The 19,488-nt window shown below is 42.0% G+C and overlaps 1 protein-coding gene across 1 annotated transcript in view; it reads right to left on the bottom strand.

Annotated features, from left to right (window-relative positions):
- Positions 1-19,488, bottom strand: part of ttn.2 (titin, tandem duplicate 2) — a 195,467-nt gene that overhangs the window by 143,076 nt on the left and 32,903 nt on the right. The window contains exons 38-50 of the mRNA XM_026376595.1: positions 5,903-6,181; positions 5,021-5,584; positions 4,513-4,794; positions 4,138-4,416; positions 3,781-4,062; positions 3,383-3,661; positions 2,799-3,086; positions 2,414-2,692; positions 2,007-2,288; positions 1,348-1,626; positions 893-1,171; positions 427-705; positions 44-331 (exon numbers count right to left, since the gene is read on the bottom strand). Coding sequence (XP_026232380.1) covers positions 44-331; positions 427-705; positions 893-1,171; positions 1,348-1,626; positions 2,007-2,288; positions 2,414-2,692; positions 2,799-3,086; positions 3,383-3,661; positions 3,781-4,062; positions 4,138-4,416; positions 4,513-4,794; positions 5,021-5,584; positions 5,903-6,181 — 3,939 coding nt within the window. The remainder of the gene's footprint in view (positions 1-43; positions 332-426; positions 706-892; positions 1,172-1,347; positions 1,627-2,006; positions 2,289-2,413; positions 2,693-2,798; positions 3,087-3,382; positions 3,662-3,780; positions 4,063-4,137; positions 4,417-4,512; positions 4,795-5,020; positions 5,585-5,902; positions 6,182-19,488) is intronic.

Below are 19,488 nucleotides of genomic sequence, written 5' to 3'. Positions count from 1 at the left end.
CACCTACTATACTAAAAAGTACAAAAACAAATTGCGTTCAAACCTTTGACAAATAAGATCCCAGAGCACTGGACAGTTCCTGCTTTGTTTTTAGCGATGCAAGTGTAGTTGCCACTGTCTTTACTGTCAAGATTAGAGATTTCCAGAAAAGCAACATTCTCAAAGAATGTGCATTTGTATTTCTCATCGGTCTGGACCTCTTTCTCATTTTTGTACCATTGTATGGTTATCGGCAGAGAGCCAGATACAAGACACTCCAGATGAGCAAATGATCCCTTGATGCCTTCTGTTTGCTTCAGTTTTCTTGTAAAAGATGGTGGAATTATTTGATCTACCATGGATAGAAGAACAGGATCAGAAGCAAAGTTCAAAGTAAGTTATGACCTAAACAAATGTTATGTTTTAGGATACACATTAAGAACTGACCAAGAGTGGTGAGACTGGCCTCACAAGAACATTGGCCGACATCATTTGACACCTCAAACATGTAGTCACCACCATCACTTTTCTCTGTTTTAATAATCTTGAGCACAGAGCTTATATCTGTGCTCTGCACCTTATATCTCTGGCCTGAGGTCAGCTCCTTGCCAGCCTTTAACCACTTGGCCTTCAGCGGTTTTGTGCCAGAGAACCTGACCTCCAGCGTGGCTGGATCCCCCTGAGTAACACTGATAGATTTGGCTTCTTCTGTAATCTTTGCTGGCTCTGAGACAAGAAATAAAAACATTAACATTAAATCTCAAAACTATGTATTACTACACAATGATCAACTACTACAAGAGTCTGATGAACAGAAGTCAATTCTATGAAAAGATGTAATTTATCTTTAGAATGATGAATGAAAAAGTAAGGCTACCAAACTCAAGTTTCAAATGCAACCATCTTAACCAACCTTTGACAGTCAACATAGCAGAACATGTCTGGCTCCCTGCTTGGTTCTGCACCTGGCAAGAGTATTTGCCGCCATGTTTGCTCTGTAAGTTAATAATGTGCAACAGAGCTGTCTTGTTCTCATATGTTATCTGAATGTTTTCACCCTCTTTGACCTCATGATTGTCTTTCAGCCAGGACACAGTCAAAGGCTCTGAACCCTTTACAGTGCATCGTAGACTAACTTCGCTGTCCACCAATGAACTGAGGTTTTCCAGTTTACGCACAAATGATGGTGGTTCTACAAGGGAAAAAAGTGTACAGTCAGTCAAGCCTACAACAATTAAAGCTCCTTCAAGAAAATGTTTGCAAGGCAAGGTTTTCCAAATGCAGGTATGGAGAAGAGTAAAAATGTAAGCTGTTGAAATAGCAACAGAAAAGTTGATTCAGAGATAAATCCATAGCATCTAAACCAACCTTTTAATGTTACTTGACAATCACAGGAGGCCCTCCCCACTTCATTCTCAACAGTACACTGGTACAAACCAACATCTCCTGCTTCTACTGCCAACACCTGTAGGGCCACCAGGTCATCTTTCACTGTGATCCTGTGTCTCTTGTCATTCCTAATTAGCTTCGTGTTTTTATAAAATGACACAGTAAAAGGGACAGAACCAGAAACCTGGCCCTCCAGCATCATCTCAGAACCTTTTACCACATCTTTGGACTCCAAGCTACGCACAATCACTGGTGGCTCTAAAAGAGGACAACAGGCTTGTCAGTGCTTTACAATAGAATGTAACATATGAGGACAGAGAAAACACTGGGGTTATATAATGAACTTAAACATTTTCCTTGGTTTCTTGCTGTTCTCTCAGCTTTTTTTTTTCTAAATGTCATCAGTATTCACTCTATGGAGAAATCATGTCCATAGGTATTTTCAATTCTTTCAGCAGCAGTCATGGTAGTTTGATAGAATGAATGCTGATGATTTCCCATTTGAACTGAAGAAAAGCAAGATGTCTTCCTTATGACAATAAAAGTCATAATTCATATCAAATGCTAGAAAAGGTGACAAGGTGCATATATCAGGTTTAATGCAAAGAGAACCATTTGTAAATCCAAACAAAACCAACCTTTGACTGTAACTGTGCTGCTGCAGCGGTCACTACCAGCCTCACTGGATGCCACACAGACATAATCACCACTGTCCTGTACTGTACAGTTGACAATTTCCAGAGATGCCACTAAATCAGTACAAAACATTCTGTATTTAGGACTGGAGCTGATCTCCATCTCGTTCTTGAACCACTTGAAACTAATGATGGGACTGCCCACTACTGCACACTCCAGTCTGGCAGAGTCAGCACTGGTGATGAGTTTTGCCGCCTCAAGCTTCGTCACAAACACAGGAGGTTCTGCGAGAGTAGGTCAACATTGAACACCAGACAGAAGACTCAACATTAGTCTCAGAGGATACTGATGTCATACAAGAATTTGAAAACATCTTTATGAAGCTGCACATATTACTGAAGACTGGCACCTTTCACAAAGAGGACTGTGTTGCAATCCACCTTCCCAGCATCATTAGATACTTGACATGTGTATTTAGCAGAGTCACTGGGTTTCACAGAATGAAGCTCCAAAGAGCTTGAACAGGCATCTTTCTTTATAAAGCATGTGCCGCCAGTTGTTATCTCTTTTTCCTCTCTGAACCATTTAATAGCCAGAGGAGCTGTTCCAGTGAAGGCTGCTTTGAAGCAAACAGTGCTTCCTGGTATAACATCTTGACTGTCTGGTTTCATTGTGAAAACTGGGGGCTCTGAAGATCATTACAAAAACAAGATTTGCATTTCATGTTAGCATTAAATAACTGAACAGCTGTAAACAAAAAAACAGAAGCAGGACATAAGCTGAGCATTCAGAACCTTTGACATAGAGGGTGCCACTGCTCTCTTTAAAGCCAGCTGAATTAGTGGCTCTGCATTTGTAAACTCCAGAGTCAGCCTTCTCCAGTCGAATAATTGTCAGTGTAGCAGAGGAATCTTTAAACTCTGGCTGGAACTTGGCCCCAGTTGCGATCTCCTGGTCGTCTTTGAACCAAGATATGGTCATGGGTTGGGACCCAGACAGCTTACACTCCATTGAAATATCATTGCCAATGTTACCATCAATTCTTTTCAATGACTTGGTAAAAGTTGGAGGCATTATGCGATCTAGTTTTGAAGAAAAACAAAACATGATGCAATAACACAGTTTCATACTGTTTTCAGAAAAGAAGAAACAGCTAAAATAAAATAAATGACAGTGTGCACACTGACTGTATTGTATTGTATTGTCTATTGGAATGTTTCAGCTTTAAGGCCTTAGATGAATTTACATCCCAAAACATGAAGTGGAGAGAAGAGTTATATAAAGTGGGAGGAAAAAGTTGTTCATTTAGTCAGTTTTCATCATGTGTAAAACAGCAAAGGCTTTATCTACTGTTAAAGAAGCAGAAGCTGATCCTAACCTAAGACAGTGACTGAGCAGGTGCACTGGTCTTTGCCAACTTTATTGGACACCTCCATCTTGTACTCTGAAGTATCTCCTTTTTCTGCTGTGAGAATCTTCATGGTGGCAATATTGTCCTTTAGAGTCATCTTATATTTACGGCCACTGATCATTTCCTTCCCATCTTTAAACCATTTCACTTTGAGGTCTGGACTTCCAGAAATAGTGCATTCCAGTGTAGCTGAATCCCCTGCTGTCACACTAATGGATTCTGCAGGTTCTACAATTCTGGCAGGTTCTGAGATAAGACAGACCCAATGTGTTATTAAGATACAAGAGTTTAAACACAAAAACCTACACAGCAGCTAAAAGCTACAAATCTCTACAGGTATGTTTGTATTAAAGATGTTATCTGACCTTGAACTGTCAAGGTGGCCTCGCATTTTTGGTGCCCCGCCTCATTCTCAGCTTGGCACAAATACTTTCCACCATGGTTGATGGCCACTGTTGTTATTATCAGGCTTGCAACATTGTTCTCAAACACCATTTTGACATTGGGGTCATCATCTCTCAGTATTTCAGAGTCTTTCATCCATTTAACAGTGATAGGAGCTGACCCCTTAATGGTTCCCTGTAGTTTTACTGTATTTCCCAACACTGCTGTTGCACTCTCAACCCTCTTTGAGAAAGTTGGTGGCTCTAAAAACATACAAGTAAAAACTGATTTTTAGTCATGAGATTACACCTCAATCAATAAAACTCAAATGTACTAACCTTTAAGTTTAGCGAGGGCCTTAGTGATAACTTTCCCAACATCATTGGATATAACACACTGATAATCTCCAACATCAGCACTTTCAAAGGTCTGGATCTCCAGCCTCGAAAATGAATCTTGTGATATTATTTTATATTTCTCATCACTGGCAATCGCTTTCTTATTTTTTAACCAGTTGATTTCAAAAGGAGCTGTTCCTGTGATTTCACACTGCAGCTGAGCTGCTGCTCCCTTGACTGCCTCTACTGTCTGCAGTTCTTTCCTAATGGATGGTGGCTCTGGGTGTGAAAAGGTTAAGTATATTTTATGCAATTAATACTAATGGTTTTCAGAACTGAATAGTCAATGTGAAGTAAATGCAAGATTTGACAAACCTTTAACAGCTACAACAGTGCTACAGCTCTCGCTGCCAGCATTATTTGAAACTTCACAAGTGTAACTCCCACTGTCTGTTACCAAAAGGTTGATTATCTCCAACATGGCAACTCCATTCTTGAAAGAGATCTTATACTTTCCTCCATCACTAAGCTCTCTCTCATTCCAGAACCAGTGGATGTGAAGTTCAGGTGAGCCTTTAATGGTGCACTGTAAACGTGCAGCTATACCCTGTTTCCATGTAATCTTAGGTTCCATTTTCTTGATAAAAGCAGGGGGCTCTGAAAGAAGTGTTTGATTCAAACACACCAAGATGTTTAAGCAACATCAAAAGAGAGGTAAAACAAAATAACAAAGACAGAAGAGTGTGAACAAGAACTAAAAGACAATAGCAGTGCTTTGTGTTAGCATTAGTTTGCAGTTGGCTAAAAACAGTTGACGGCAATGATCCACCACTTTGAATGTTTTCACTCAAAACTAATTGAAAAAGCATCCCTAAGATCTTACCTTGAACTGTTACTACAGCCTCACAGGACGAACTCCCAGCCTCATTTGTGGCTGTGCACACATATTTCCCTGAGTCCTTCAATTTGGACTTGGGTATCTCTAGAACAGCCACTTTGTCCTCAAAGGACAGTTTAGACTCCATGCTCTGGTGGACTTTTTTGCCATCCCTGGTCCAGGTGACAGTCACACCAGTGTCCTCATCCACCTGGCAATCCAGCCTCAGCGGGTCATTTACAGCAGCTGATGCTGGCTCAATGGTCTTAACAAAGCTGGGTTTGTTGATAACCTTGAGTTCTGTGGAAAAGGTGGCAGTGCCGACACTGTTGGAGGCCTTGCACAGGTACACTCCCTGGTCAGTCAGCGAAAGACTTTTAATGTGAAGGGAATACTTGTTTTTTTCACATTTCATGACATAGTTCCCTTCAGAGGAGATGGCTATGTTGTCCTTGTGCCAGACAACTTCCATGGGTGAGGATCCAGTGAGTGAGCACTGGAACACAGCTTGTTTGCCCACATATAAAGTCATAGGGTCTGGTTTTGATACAAATACCGGTGGGTACATTTCTAAGGAGAGCAGGTAAAACATACAAAATTTAAACATAACTTAAAAGATGAAAGGTACACCAACATGAAATATAAACTAACCTGTGAAATCTCAACTTGGTGATCAATGTGGGTTTGAACATGAGTAAAGTGTAGGTTCAGTGTCATTATATAATGACAAATATGATACATTACCATTTTACAAACTCTCTTTCGCACTGCACAAAAGTAATTTAGCATAAAACACAGAGCAAACAGTATGTATATAATTCTCTCTCTCTCAAACACAAATACACGAGTATGTAAAGTGATAAATAAATTATCCCACTGGGGTCTTACCTGTGACAATGAGGGAGGCAGTGCAGCTGTCAGTGCCGTGCTGGTTTGAAGCTTTGCAGGTATATTCACCGCTGTCAGCTTTGACTGGGTTTAGGAGCTCCAAAGAGGAACTGGTGTGGAGGCTAAGGATCCTATACTTCTCACTCTGTTTGATCTCAATACCAGACTTGTACCATTTGAAGGTCACGCTCGGAGCATCCTCAATCTCACATTCAAATTTGGCGTGGCTGCCAACATTTATTTCCAGAGGTGTGATTTTCTGCCTAAAGACAGGTGGCACTGAGGCACACACAGACAAATTAAAAAGTAAATGTTAGTAATGGAATTTGTGAAACTTTTTGTATAAAATTGACAGTTCAGGCACAAGAGTGGTGGAATGTAGAACAATGGTGGGAGGCAAGTCAGGAGTGACTGTGGAGGAGAAAAACAGCAGGAACATTAGCCCCATGGTTTCACAAAAAGCTGCATGAAAGATCATTTCACATGATTCTCATGGGACTAGCATTCCAGCTACAAGGAGCAGAAACAAAGACTGTGAAAGACGAGGCAATGTCAAACTCGAAATTCTTAAAGCATGCAGAGGTACACTGAAGATGTGGAGACAATGGACCTAGAGGAAATGTGACAGACCATGGGTTTAAAACAAAGAAACCTGTTGATACCAACATGCCAAAGTGACCATGGAAAGACCATGAAAGTTGCCTGGAGCACAAGATCATGACAACCGCGATGACTGACAAAAAGGCAAGCTAAAGTTGCATGACTGTGATGCATGTGGTCTTTAGGCAGCCCTTGACCATACAATGATGTGGATCAAACAAGTGAGTTAGTACCATCTAGTGCCCTGCTAAGAGTGCTCATGCTGAGCTATGAAATGACAAGGGACTAGGGACCTGTGACAAATGCATAAAAAATCATGAACCTACTTCTGTGAATGATTAGTCTTTATGAGAGAAAATGGATGAATGAATGAACAAATGAATGAATGATAAACTGATTTTCCTGTTATCAAACCTCTTGAGACCACAGTGAGTCTTGAAGATGTTGTAGTCCTGCCAGCTTCATTCTCAGCCTCACAAACATATTCTCCTTGATGTCTCTCCTTGACAACTTTGTCGATAACCAGTGTATATGTGTCGTGGTCTTTGGAACACTTGAACTCTTTGCCAGATTTCACTAGTTGCCCATTGAAAAACCAGTTTACCTTTGTGGCATACTTGATAGTGGTACTCAGGGTTACTTGACTATATTCATCAATGGATATGTCTTGCGAAGAAGACACAATTACAGGGAATTCTCTCTGTTGTGGCCTGGACACTGGGATCTCCTCTTTGGAGATCTCTTTCCTCTCTTCCTTCTGAATGTGTACCTCTAGCACCTCTTCGGTGGGAATGGTGGTCGGTGGTAAGACAGTAGTAACAACAGCTGCTCCTACATCTTTCTCTTGGCTTTCCATAACTGATCTCACCTCCTGCCTTGACACCTGCACTGACTGTTCAAAAGCCATGTGAGCCTCACTGGAAATTTTTATCTGTGATAAGACAGATTGTTCCATTTTTGCTATCTTGGATTCCTGCACCACAACCTGCTGTCCTGCTGCAGCACATTCTACTGTCATTTTAGACTCTGTCTTGAGTGCAGCAGCGTGAGATTTAACAGCAGTGAAATCAACCGCACTCTCTGCCATGCTTACCGTCTCTACCATAGATGACAGCATTTGCTTAGAGTGGGCCGAGGTGATCTGGGCCCTTTGAGGTTTGTCTAGCTGCATAGTACCTGGCTGTTCTGAAGTAAGAACACGGGCTTCCTGGTACACTATGGAGTGGAAAGCTGCCTGTAGTTCAGTCCTAAGGTCAGCTGTCTGAGGATATCTACCCTCAAAAGCCAAAGTAATCTCTATTGGGGAACCTGTTGTTGTGATCAGGTATGTAAACATGACTCGCTTGGGCTCTCTTTGAACCTTGACCTCTTGTACCTCTACAGCCTGTAGCCTTCCTACGACATCAGCCAGTAACACTGGTTGGTCGCTGGCCACAGCAGATTGAAGAGCTTCTCTGAGCTGCAGACGTATGTTAAGACTTGATGGTTTAGGTATCTGAATTACAAATGTCATCTCTTTGGGAAGAGTTGTACTGTCTTTTGATTCAGATGCCATCAGGGACAGTTTTGGCTGTGTGGTCACAACAACTTTAGTTGCCTCAGACTTGGTGATGTCCTGAGAGAGCTCACCTATCAGCACTTGCTTCTCATCCATCATTATCGCCTGCCTGACTGACTGGCCTTCCTGAATCTGAGCAGCAAAGTCCTGTTCTGCTGCCTCTAAAAAGACACTACTCTCAGTAGAGATCTCTTTCTCCTCAATCTGGATTGGCTCAGAGGGAACATTTGGCTCTACTGCCATCTGGCAAATACATTTATCCACAGCTGTAAGACTTTCAGTGTGACCCTCCTCTAAGGCCTGACTATCTGCCACACTAGTGACATGCATCACATTCCAGCGATCCTCCTTCTGCACCAAAGCTCGCTGCTGCTTAATATCAGTAGTAACTGGTGTCTCTTTTGGCAGCTGCATAGGCTGGTAGGAGAGCTGGAGAATGTTTTGAGGCCTGGGCTCAGTTCGAAGCTGAGACTGAACTCCAGTCACTGACAAATCCAGTTCTGTGTGATAATCTGCTGTTAGTTCTCTTTTTTCTTCTGAGACTGCTGCATGGCTCCTCGTCTTTTCTTGTTTCTGTGCTGCCACCTGTTGGTCAGGCTTCTCAATTATGAGGATATCTTCTTTGGGTAGCAGCTCAACAGGTTGGGTTGACTGAAGATGCAACAGAGTAGGGGCCTCTTTCTGGGACTGGATAGTCATGGTGTTAGTCTTGGCCTCTAACTCTGATGTGTCCTCACAAATTACTGTTCTCTGCTCATCCTGGCTAACAGTGTGCAACAGAGTGGGACTCTTTCTGGTTCCTGCCTGTTCTGATGCTGGTTTCTCACATATAAAGGTCCTCTCAGATGGAAGGAGGTCCTGGTCTGTGATAACCTGCAGGTGTAACAACTGCTCTCCTTCTACCTGTGAGTGAATTGACACAGCACTGTCCAGACTTGGCAAGTGCTGAATGGACTCAGCCTGCAGCGTTTGCTTGTCTTCAGCAGTTAGAGCTGCTTTCACCATTTTATTCTTGCAGACATGGGCTGTCTCTTCAGTGGGTCTCTGCATTGAGAACTTAGTCTCCTTGGACAAAATTTGTTTAGACTCACTGACCGAAGCCAAAACTGGTTGGTGCTGTTCTTTCTCAACCTGAGTCTTCATAGCAGAATCTGCTGCTGCTAGTTTAGTAGTGTGACTCTCTGCAAGCAACTGTTTCTCTTCACTCTGGGCTGAGTACAAAATCTTAATCCCTTCTTTAACCTTGTAACTCTTCTCCTCCTGTGGTTTGGGGATATCCTCTGACTGCTCTTTCAGGATGGACAGTTTTGACTCCACTTGATACCCACTGACTAGATGTTTTGGTTCTGAAACGGACCTTACAGTAGCAGACTTCTGGTCGGCTAGGGGTTCTGTGCTAACAGTACTAATTGGGGTGAGCTCCTCAGCAACAACTGACATCACCTTTGACCTCTTTTCCTTAGCAGCCTGAAGCTCAATTACCTCAGGGCTTTGAATACGATCACAGTGCTGTTCAGTGAGGTCTTGACTCTCTTCAACAGATGATGTAAATGCTGCCATGTGAAGCTGTTTTGCAGGAACAGCTGAAACCTGAGGTGGGTGGGAAGGCACCACAGACACCCTCTCCTCTATCTCATGAGACTGAAGCACTGCTGCCTGGTGGGTCACCTGCTCACAATGAAAAGTGGCAGCAGAGATATCAACTTCTCTAAGGGACCCTACTTGTTCACTGGGAATTATCTGCCGGTCTTCAGTGCCAATGGTGTAAACCATCTGATCTGACCGAGCTCTGTCTTGGCCTGGAAGACTGACTTGGTACAAGCGAGACTCGGTTGCCTGCTCTGTAACTGAAACCTTATATCCTTTCTTCTGAACCACTGTCAGCTGTTCCTGTTTGTGAGAAACAGAGATCGATTCTTTGAAGACAACAAGTTCAGCACTACAAGATGCCTCACCAAACTGGTTAGTGGCCTTACATGTATAAAGGCCACTGTCTTCCAGTTTGACACTTTTGATATTAGTGAAGCCAGACCCATCTGGGTTGGTTTTAATGATACAGTTTCTACTTGGCTGGATCTGAAAAGCTCCCTTGAACCACTTAACATCAGGTACTGGATCACCACCTGCCTTGTAATTAAAATTAACCTCTCCACCTTCTGCACACCTTACAGGTTGGATCTGAACTGTGAAAGTAGGAGGTTGACCTGTGACCTTAAACATCTCCTCCACCCATTTCTCAGCCTGGCTAACATCCGTTTTTTTTACTTGGAGATATGTGGTCCATGTTGTCTGACCAAATCGGTTGGTGGCAGTGCAAGAGTACTCGCCCTCATACTCAGAAGTGACATGAGTTATTACTAACATATACTCCTCCTTTTCCTCTATCAGTTTGTATATAGAGGAGCTCTTGATGATTTTTCCATTATGAGACCACTGAACAGTAGGCTTTGGAAAGCCAGACACTTTGACAGTAAAACTGGCTGTTTCCCCAGTGGTTACAGCTGCTGGGGCGAGCTGGCTAAGGAAAACTGGCTTTTCTTTTTTCTTCTCTAAAGTAGAAGAGTAACGTTTGGATTCTGGCTTGAGTTCAAGTGTTTTTGTTTTCTGTGGTAACTGGACACCAGTGTAGTAGGTTTCCTCCTGTCCTTCCACAGTGGTGATGGTGGTGCTACAACGCTCTGTCAAGAAATATTGAGCAAGACTGATGACAATATCGACAATACAAATGCTTTGACATAGTGAATTAAAAAAAACAAATATTAGGGCTGTCCTTCACTACAGTAAATCTTCAACAGTCAACTATTAGACAACAGAAAGAGATTTGTGAACAGTTTTTATGCTAAATTTCTGCTTACAGAAATGTCCAATTATTACTAGTTGACTGGGTGATTAGTTTTTAAGTGGTTAAAGGGGCAGCCTTAATATAAGATTGAAGAAGGACCAAAAAATTGGCTATAAACTTTTTAGATAAGTTTTTTCCTCTTTCCTTATTTTATACCATTTTTTTTGTTTGTTTGTTCTTTGTCATTTTCAGAATAAAAAGATTTTCCCTGAGAAACCATTTACTTTTAGAACATACAACTTAAGTTAGCACTAGCATGAGACTGCAACTCTCTGGGTATTAGACATTATCAAATTATAATAATATGATACAAATCTGCAAAAAAAGAAAATAATCTGCAAGGTTTACTAATCAAGCAGAAATTCTCAGAAAAATAAACTGCTCGCAAAAGGTTTTAGACACAAGGTAATATTGGCTACACCCTAGACCGTATACACAAAAAAAGCTCAGTCTTCAAATTCACGTCATCAGTTATTTTTTATTATACAAACTCTGAGACAAACGAACATGTTGTCTGTACAAATAAATCATGAATTTCTATGTCATTGCCAAAATTTCCTAATTAACTTATTCTACTGGTAAACATACTACTAAAATTACACATATTTACATCAACAATAACATCAAAACTTATATATTATATTGTAGTTTAAAAAATTCACAGTATTATCAACTTTTAAAATTACTTACCAGTAAACTTAAACTACCATCAATTAACATTGCCTTAAAAATGTATCACTTGCTTCACAAGCTGCAAAAACTCACTTACACACACAAAACCAGAACAAAATAAGGCAATGAAATATGACTGAATCAATTCAATTAAGCAACACAACACGAGTTTATTTATGATTGTCTGGACTAACTCTGTGATATGATTACTGCTCAAAATAGCATTATGGTTGTTGGCTGACTATTCTAACTTACTGATAAGTAAATGTTAAAATCTAATTAAAATGTTGTTTTGTGTCTATTTATTAGTCACTTCAGCAACTAAATGTTTTCATTATTATTATTAAATTTTTTCTCAATCTGGAGAAAAATTAAAGGATTCAGGCCATATAATGGTTATACTGTAACTGTATTTGTGATTTATATAAATAAAAGTATATTATTGAAGCGTGGTCAAACCTGACTTGATTTATTGATTTAAGTCCAATACTAAATTCTTATATTCCAAGTTTTATACATTTTTTAGGTTTTTTTATGTACGTTTTATGTACACTGATTTAAGAAATTGATCTTGAAAATGTATGTTAATGATATATATTTCTGTGAGATGTTTGTTTCACGCATCCATTATTCTTGTTAAAAACAGATTCTGTTTGCTGTCAGTGAGCTGTACTTCATTACTTACTTCCAATTTACAGCAGAAACAAAAAACAAACTGTAACAACTTAAAATATCTGAAGAACCTGCCAGCAGACTAATTTGCTGGCATTATTCAACTCGTTATGCACTATGACAAACATTTACACACTTTTCTAATTAGACTGTATCTACACAGAGTTAGATAGTCATAAAAAAATTAAATCTGCCTAATTTAAGCTACATTCTAATCAACAGAAATTTTGGAAAAACAATTGTGTACTTGTGTATCCAGTAAAGCAGGTTGGAGAGACTAGAAAATTAATTCAAACCAGGAGATCAACTAATATTGTAAACATCACAGTATAATAGTAAAGGTACTCCAGAATAGATTAGAAGCTATCGTCTTCAGCTAAGTGACCTGTGCAATCAGCTGGTATGCTGGATAATTATTGGCTGTTATTTCTTTGTCATGCCTGTCTGCTCTTGAAGGTTTTTAAAGTAAAACCGAAAGCTTGGAAACTGCCACCATGCCCCATCATGCTTTTTTCGGAGTAACTATACAACCTACCATCCAGTCCTACTATTCAAGAATCAGCTACATACAACACAGTGATTTAGGTGTTAAATGTTATGTCTTTGTGCAGCCAGCCCAAAAACCATCAACCTCTAAAACACTTTCAGCAATGCTGTAGTTTCAATGCACCCAGCTGTGTTTTGGATTATGCATTTGTACTCACCAGCATCACTCTGGATGACATTAGTAATAAGCAGATTGAAATGACCTGCAGTTTTCTCTTGGATTATACATCTGCTGTCTGTGACCCGGTCTCCATCTTTGTACCACTCAGCAGTGGGGTTTGGCTTACCAGTAACCAGACACTGGAGGATAACAGGCGTTCCTACTGATGCAGTAACATTAGTCAATGGGATAATGCATTTGGGGGACGTCTCAGTCACCTGAAAGTGGAAGCTACACATATCCGAGGACTTCCCTTTGAACTCTATCTTATCATCTTTAGCTGGCTCAGCAAATACATCAAAGTTAATGCTAACATATTTCTCTCCCTGTTCACTCATTTCATTGTCAGTGTTTGCCACCAGCCTAACTGCTCGCTGAGACTCATCCGCCTCTTGCTCAAACTCAAATTCAAGCTCTATTTCTGACACCTGTTCATCATCAAATGATGTGTTGCCAACCATCAAATCAAACTTCTGCGGCTGGACTATGGCGCTTCCGAGAGACACAGCTGTTAACTCCCTACCTCTGGTTTTCCCCGAGAAAGCCTTTGCATTTAACACAACCAGGGAAGCCCTACAAAGAGTCTCCCCAACAATGTTAATAGCTCTACAGGTGTACACTCCGCTATCCTGTGTTGTCACCTTACAGATCTTCAGGAAATGGTTGTCTCCATCTGAAGAGTGCAAGTATTTTTTGTTATTGTGAGGAATTTTTTTATCACCTTTGAACCAGGATATGATGGGAGATGGAATACCCATCAGAGAGCATTCAAACATGACAGTGGTGCCTTCTGGGGTTTCCATGTCACAGATGGGATTGATGAACCTTGGAGGCATTTCAGTCACCTCAAAAGCTATTTTCAAATCATCATGCTCCTGAGTAATGAAATCCACAGCACCCTCCTCATAAATACTTGGTAATACATCCAATGATAGGATCATGCTCTTGTTGTCAGCTGTGTACTCAGGAATAGTGATGATCTTAACCTGTTTCTCAAATTCTTTTACCTCAATTTCATCCAACTCTACTTCAAGCAGAATCTCCTGAGGGGATGGAGAACGAGAGGAATCATCCTCCTCCACATCAAACTCCATCACATGCTGATGGGTGACAGCAGGTGGGGCAGGCATGAACCTCACTTCCTGGGATACAACTACCACTAAAGCAACACTTCTGGCTTCCCCAACATAGTTCACAGCCTCACAGATATATTCTCCCTGGTCGGCTTTACTGACGTTGTGAATTGTTAGTGAGATGCTGTCACCATCTCTCTGCATTTTAACTCTGTCATCTGCCACCAGTTCGGTTTTGTTGGAGAACCACTTCACCTCCGGGGAAGGTAGGCCAAATACCTCTGCATAGAATGTTAGTGAGTCATTTTCAAACACTCTCTTCTTAATAAGAGGTTTAAGGAAGGCAGGAGGGATTCCCTGCACCTTCTCTTGAACGGTTGGAAGGCCTAAAGACTCCCTGTCTTTGTTGAGGAACCGATTCTCATCCACACTTTTTCCATGACTTGTTGTTATAATGTCCTCATTAGCAGGAGGAGTCAGGAACTGAAGTGGTGAAAAGAACCTTTCAGTGGAGTCTCCTGTGGATGGCCTCTTGTGTTCTTCAGGGGAGAAGGGATATTCCTGTGGGGTCATAAACCCACCAGGTGCATTAGAACTGGGAGTCTGAAAGGATTCTACAATTAGCTGTGACACCTCAGTAGATGAGCCCGGGGTGTAGAACCTCTCAGCTACTTCAGCTATTTCTTCACTCACAGTGCTACCAATCTCTATGGACATCTCAGATTCAGGGGACAGTGGCCTTCCCCATTCTGATGAAGGGTTGTAGTAGTCATACACGGCACCAAAAGTAACCTCCTCTTCCTCCATAAAGCCAGCTGGTGCTGCTGTTCCCCCAGTTTCAGCAGCAGAGGCCTTGTCCAAACTAGGTCCTTTAACCTTTCTGTCTGCATCGGACTTGGCAATAAAAAGTTTAGGTTTTGGCCTTACATCACCATCAGTGATCTCATCATCACCTGTGATTGGTGGAGACTCAACAACATCACCAGTGACCGTTTCCTCTGTTCCTTCTGGCACATCAGCCTTGGAGTCTGGCAGACTAAGGAAGACGCCATTGTCCAATGAGGGCTCTGGAACTGAAATCAGCTCCTCGTAAGAAGATTCACCCTCCTTGCTTACACGTTTCTCCTTGGGCATGAAAACATATCCCTGATTAATTCCTTTAGCTTCTTGTTTGATATGTTTTTCCACTTCTGTCCACTCCTCTGCCGCACTAGCGCTACTAACATTTTCAGCTTCACTGTGAACAGGGGAAGATCTTGCAGCTCCAGTTTGTTCGACAGGTTTGAGAGATTTGTGAATTCTTTTAGGTCTAACAACATCTTCAGCTGGAGCAGGAGCTGAAGTTCTGATAGATTGTTTTACTACAGAGACCTTTTCAGATTGAAAAGGAATGAAGCTGCTAGTTCTGTCAAATGCAGGCACAGTTTCCTCCTTCGCTCTCTCCACTTGATCTGCCTCAGTTTGAAGTGTAACAGGCCTTTGTGGCTTAGGTCTGACCAGTTCTGGAAACTCCTGCACTTCCTCCACAAACCGTTTAACTACATCATGTCTTTCTGCTAAAACTGCTCCTTCTTCAACATCAGCAGATATTACATGGATCTCACTTTCTTCTTCCACAGAGAAGGTAGGCAGGGTGGATTTGTAAGAGACAGCTTTAGGAACTACAGAGTCAGCTTCAGTGATATCCATTTCTGTTTCTGCTTCAGGTACAGTTTTGGGAGAGCCTGGATTTATTCTGTGACCTTCTGTATGTATGGTGCAGGGTTTAGGTGCATTTATGTGTTCCTGTAGGTCGAGTGAAACAGCAACTGGAGGTATAAACTCCTCAGGGAAATGCATTTCCTGTTTCTGTTCCTTGTCAGCCAATGTAACAGGTGAGTCTGACTCAAAAGCTTGTTTCATCTGAGAAACCTTTATCACAGCAGCAGAAGCTTGCAGACCACAACCAGATATATTAGGAAGCTCTTTAGACACAATGGGACGGGATTTTGGGGCTTTGGCAGTTTGTGAATAATGTTTATCTTTTGTCTGAATGATTCTCTCCTCAGTAGTAGTGTTGCCAGTTTTTGCAGACTTTTTGATATTCCCAGTTACACCCACAGGAGACTCAATTACTCTTTCAGATGGAGTAAAAACATCATCCTGTAAAACACCACCACCTTCTGAAAACTGTGCAGGCTCTGTAACTTGAAATGAAACATGAGAGATGCTTGTGACCTCTCCCAACCTATTTTTGGCAACACATTTGTACACTCCAGCATCAGTGTATGTAAAATTGTTAATATACAGTTTGTACACTTTATCGTGTATTTCAATTGTATATTTTCCAGATGTGATATCAAGACCAATGTCGTTATGACACCATGCAACTTCTGGAGCAGGTTCCCCTTTGATCACACATTCCAACACAGCCGTGTTGCCCTCAGCACAGGTGATACTCTCTAATTCATTAATGACATGGGGAGCTATACTAACCACATCAAAAGAAAAAGTAAATTTGTGTTTAACATTTTGAGAAGCTCCCTCATCACTTGATACATCTGGAGTTTTCTCAGCAAAAGCCTGAGGCTTATCCTCATTGCTTTCTTCCATCATCTCAGGTACAGGAGTGGCAGCGGTAATTCTGATTTCAACAGGTGAAGAGCTAAAAGATTCATCTGAGCAGCGACGTTTGTGGATCACTGCCTGAGGCACCTGTAGCATTGCTTTTCCAGAACCCATGTAGGACTGAAGTTCTTTCTCTATTATACCCTCCAGGTTTTCCTCATCATTCTCTGGCACGTCTGCAGCTACCTGCTGTCTGACCCCTGACGTCTTCACTATCTTTTTTCCTACAATCTCAAGAGTGGCACTGCAGATGGATTTACCATGCCTATTGGTTATGACACAGTCATATGTCCCCTCGTGGTCTGTGGTTGGATAGAATACAGTGAGCTTTGATTTATTAGATTTGCTCATAATATCATAGTCAGGGTTGTGGCCTAATGGGTGACCATCTTTGAGCCAAGTGACTGAAGGCAGAGGTTCTCCCTGGAACTGGCACGTAAACTCTGACATCTCTCCGATTTTTACTTTAACTGAAGACATTTCTTTTACAAATACTGGAAAGGAGCCATCAACACACTCGTCCATCCTTACACCTTCTTTTAAATTTGTAATTTCTAGAACTCTTCTTTCCTCCTTCTCATCCTGTTTTGTCCTTATTGAGCCTCCAGTTCCTTCCTCCCTCCTGTTGACTGAAAAATCCTTCTGCTGTCTCCAATTGCTAGTCTCTGTGGTAGGTCCACTGTCCTCTTTCATATCGCTCTCTTGGCTTACGTTAGACTGAAAACCTTGACTGCTTGATTTTCTAACAGTCCTACCATACTGTTCCCTGCTCTGCCTTCTCTCTGGCTCTGTTCCTACATCCTCCTGTGGACTACATGGTGAGTAACTCCTGATGGAGGAAAACTCTTTAGGAGCCTTCCGATGGCTTTTACCTTGTGCAGAAACAAGTTCAGATCCTTCAAAAGGAGCACTTGTAGGTTGTATGGGAGATAATCCCTGAACTAGCGACGCTTGACCACATATTCTGTCTTTTACAGGAGTAGATTTTAAATCATAAGAACTGTCAATAGGTTCATTGAGACTGTGCACCAAGCCAGCACCTGTAGGAAACTCATGAGGAAATGTCTTGTGATCAGCAGCATGTTGAATAGGTGAAGGTATATTTGTTGGTAAAGTTCCCCCAGCAATTGCTGTATGTGGAGGTGGAAGCTGACTGAGATGGATTTCATGAGAAGTGACACTGTGATAGATTTTACTATCAAATGGTGTAGCATGTGACTCAGTTGGCAACCTGGGCCCAGGCTGTTTGGCCTGATTGTCCAAAGTCCATTCAGATTCCAGTTCAGCGACTTCCTCTTGTTCAGTAACATCTTGCTGCCATTTTAGAATGCGCTGAGCCAGTGCTTCCTCCTCACTTACTATGTATTCACTGTCCCTCTGCAACCTGGTCTCTCGACCCTCTGTTGGCAGTTCATCTGTGGGTGGCCACTGCAGGCCATCACCCTGCTGATCTTGGCATGCAGCGGAAACTGACTTGCTCAAAAGCACCTTCTCTTTGACCACAGGTCCTGGGAAAGTCTTACTACTGCTGAACAATTCAGATGGTGAAAATGATTCCACTTTAGGAGCTTCTGGAACATCATGTCCAACCTTTATGGTGCCCTCTCTCTGGAATGATGTGTAACCCTCTACCCAGTCAGGCTCTACCTTAACAGCTTGCTCTTGTTCCATCTGAACATCTTGCTGCCATTTCATTATCCGCTGCGTCAAAGCCTCCTCTTCACTGACAAACTTTTCACTCTCATTCTTCAGCTCAGATATGTTCTCCCTAGACAGCTGTAGCTCATGCCTATCTCTTGTCTTCTCAAACAACATCTTCTGTGTTGTAGGTGATGTCTGTGCTTCCATTTCGGCTGCCCTGGCTTTTACTCTGGGTGATGGCTGTGCCTCTGGTTCTAGTTCTCCCGGTCTCTTCGTTCTGGCATTAATTATTGGGGTGGAGGGTTTGTCCATTTGAACTTTACCTTTTACTTTAGGTGACATCCCAACATGGTCTACAGTATCTCTTTTTTCCACCACCTGCTGCTGAATGTAACCCTCAGGCTCCATGTACTGTTTCCCTGATGGCATTGGCAGATCAGTTTTAGGATGGAATGTCTCCCCTTCTGACATTTGCATGCCTTGCTGCCATTTCCGGATCCTCAGTGCAAGAAGTTTTTCTTCACACTCCATCCGTTCAGCTTCCAGGCTCTTCTCATACTTTGCCCTCAAAGACTCTTCTTCAAATTGCTCAGCTGTTTCTCTTGCTATGCCACCGGATGTTACAGCCTCACTCCGAAAGCTCTCTTCTAAAGATTTGTCTGGCCTTGACCTAGGTGACAGTGTGAGTCTGTCCTCATCCCTGGCTTTCATTCCGGGTGACAACTCTGCCTCCAGTTCTGTTGATCTAGTTTCCACTTCTTCTCTTTTGGCTTTCACTTTAGGAGATTTTGGTGTTGTTGCATCTTCAGAATCTACAACCCTTTCATTTATTCTGGGAGATTTTTGGAAAGAGGGTACCTTAGGTTCTAGAGTTGATCTTTCCTCTACCACCTCTTTCATGGAATAAATGGGTCCAGCGGGCTCCGTGTAGTGCGTCTCTGACAAAATTGGCAGAGCAGTTTCTGGATGAAATGTTTCCTCTTCCGACATTCTACTCCCTTGTTGCCATTTCCTGATTCGCAGGGCAAGGAGTTTGTCCTCACACTCCATCCTTTCAGCTTCCAGGCTCTTCTCATACTGAGCCCTCAAAGACTCACCTGCACCTTCATCTTCATACAGCTCCACTCTGTCTGCTGTGTCTTTTGTTGGTGTGATTGCTTCACTAAGGTACTTCTCCCTAATAGAAGTAATCTGGTAAGCCCTGGGTGACTCTGT

Source organism: Anabas testudineus, chromosome 21 (assembly GCF_900324465.2).
Source record: "Anabas testudineus chromosome 21, fAnaTes1.2, whole genome shotgun sequence".
NCBI classification, from domain to species: Eukaryota; Metazoa; Chordata; class Actinopteri; order Anabantiformes; family Anabantidae; genus Anabas; species Anabas testudineus.
The sequence above is the reverse complement of the archived record's forward strand: the minus strand, read 5'-3'. Positions and strand labels throughout refer to the sequence as shown.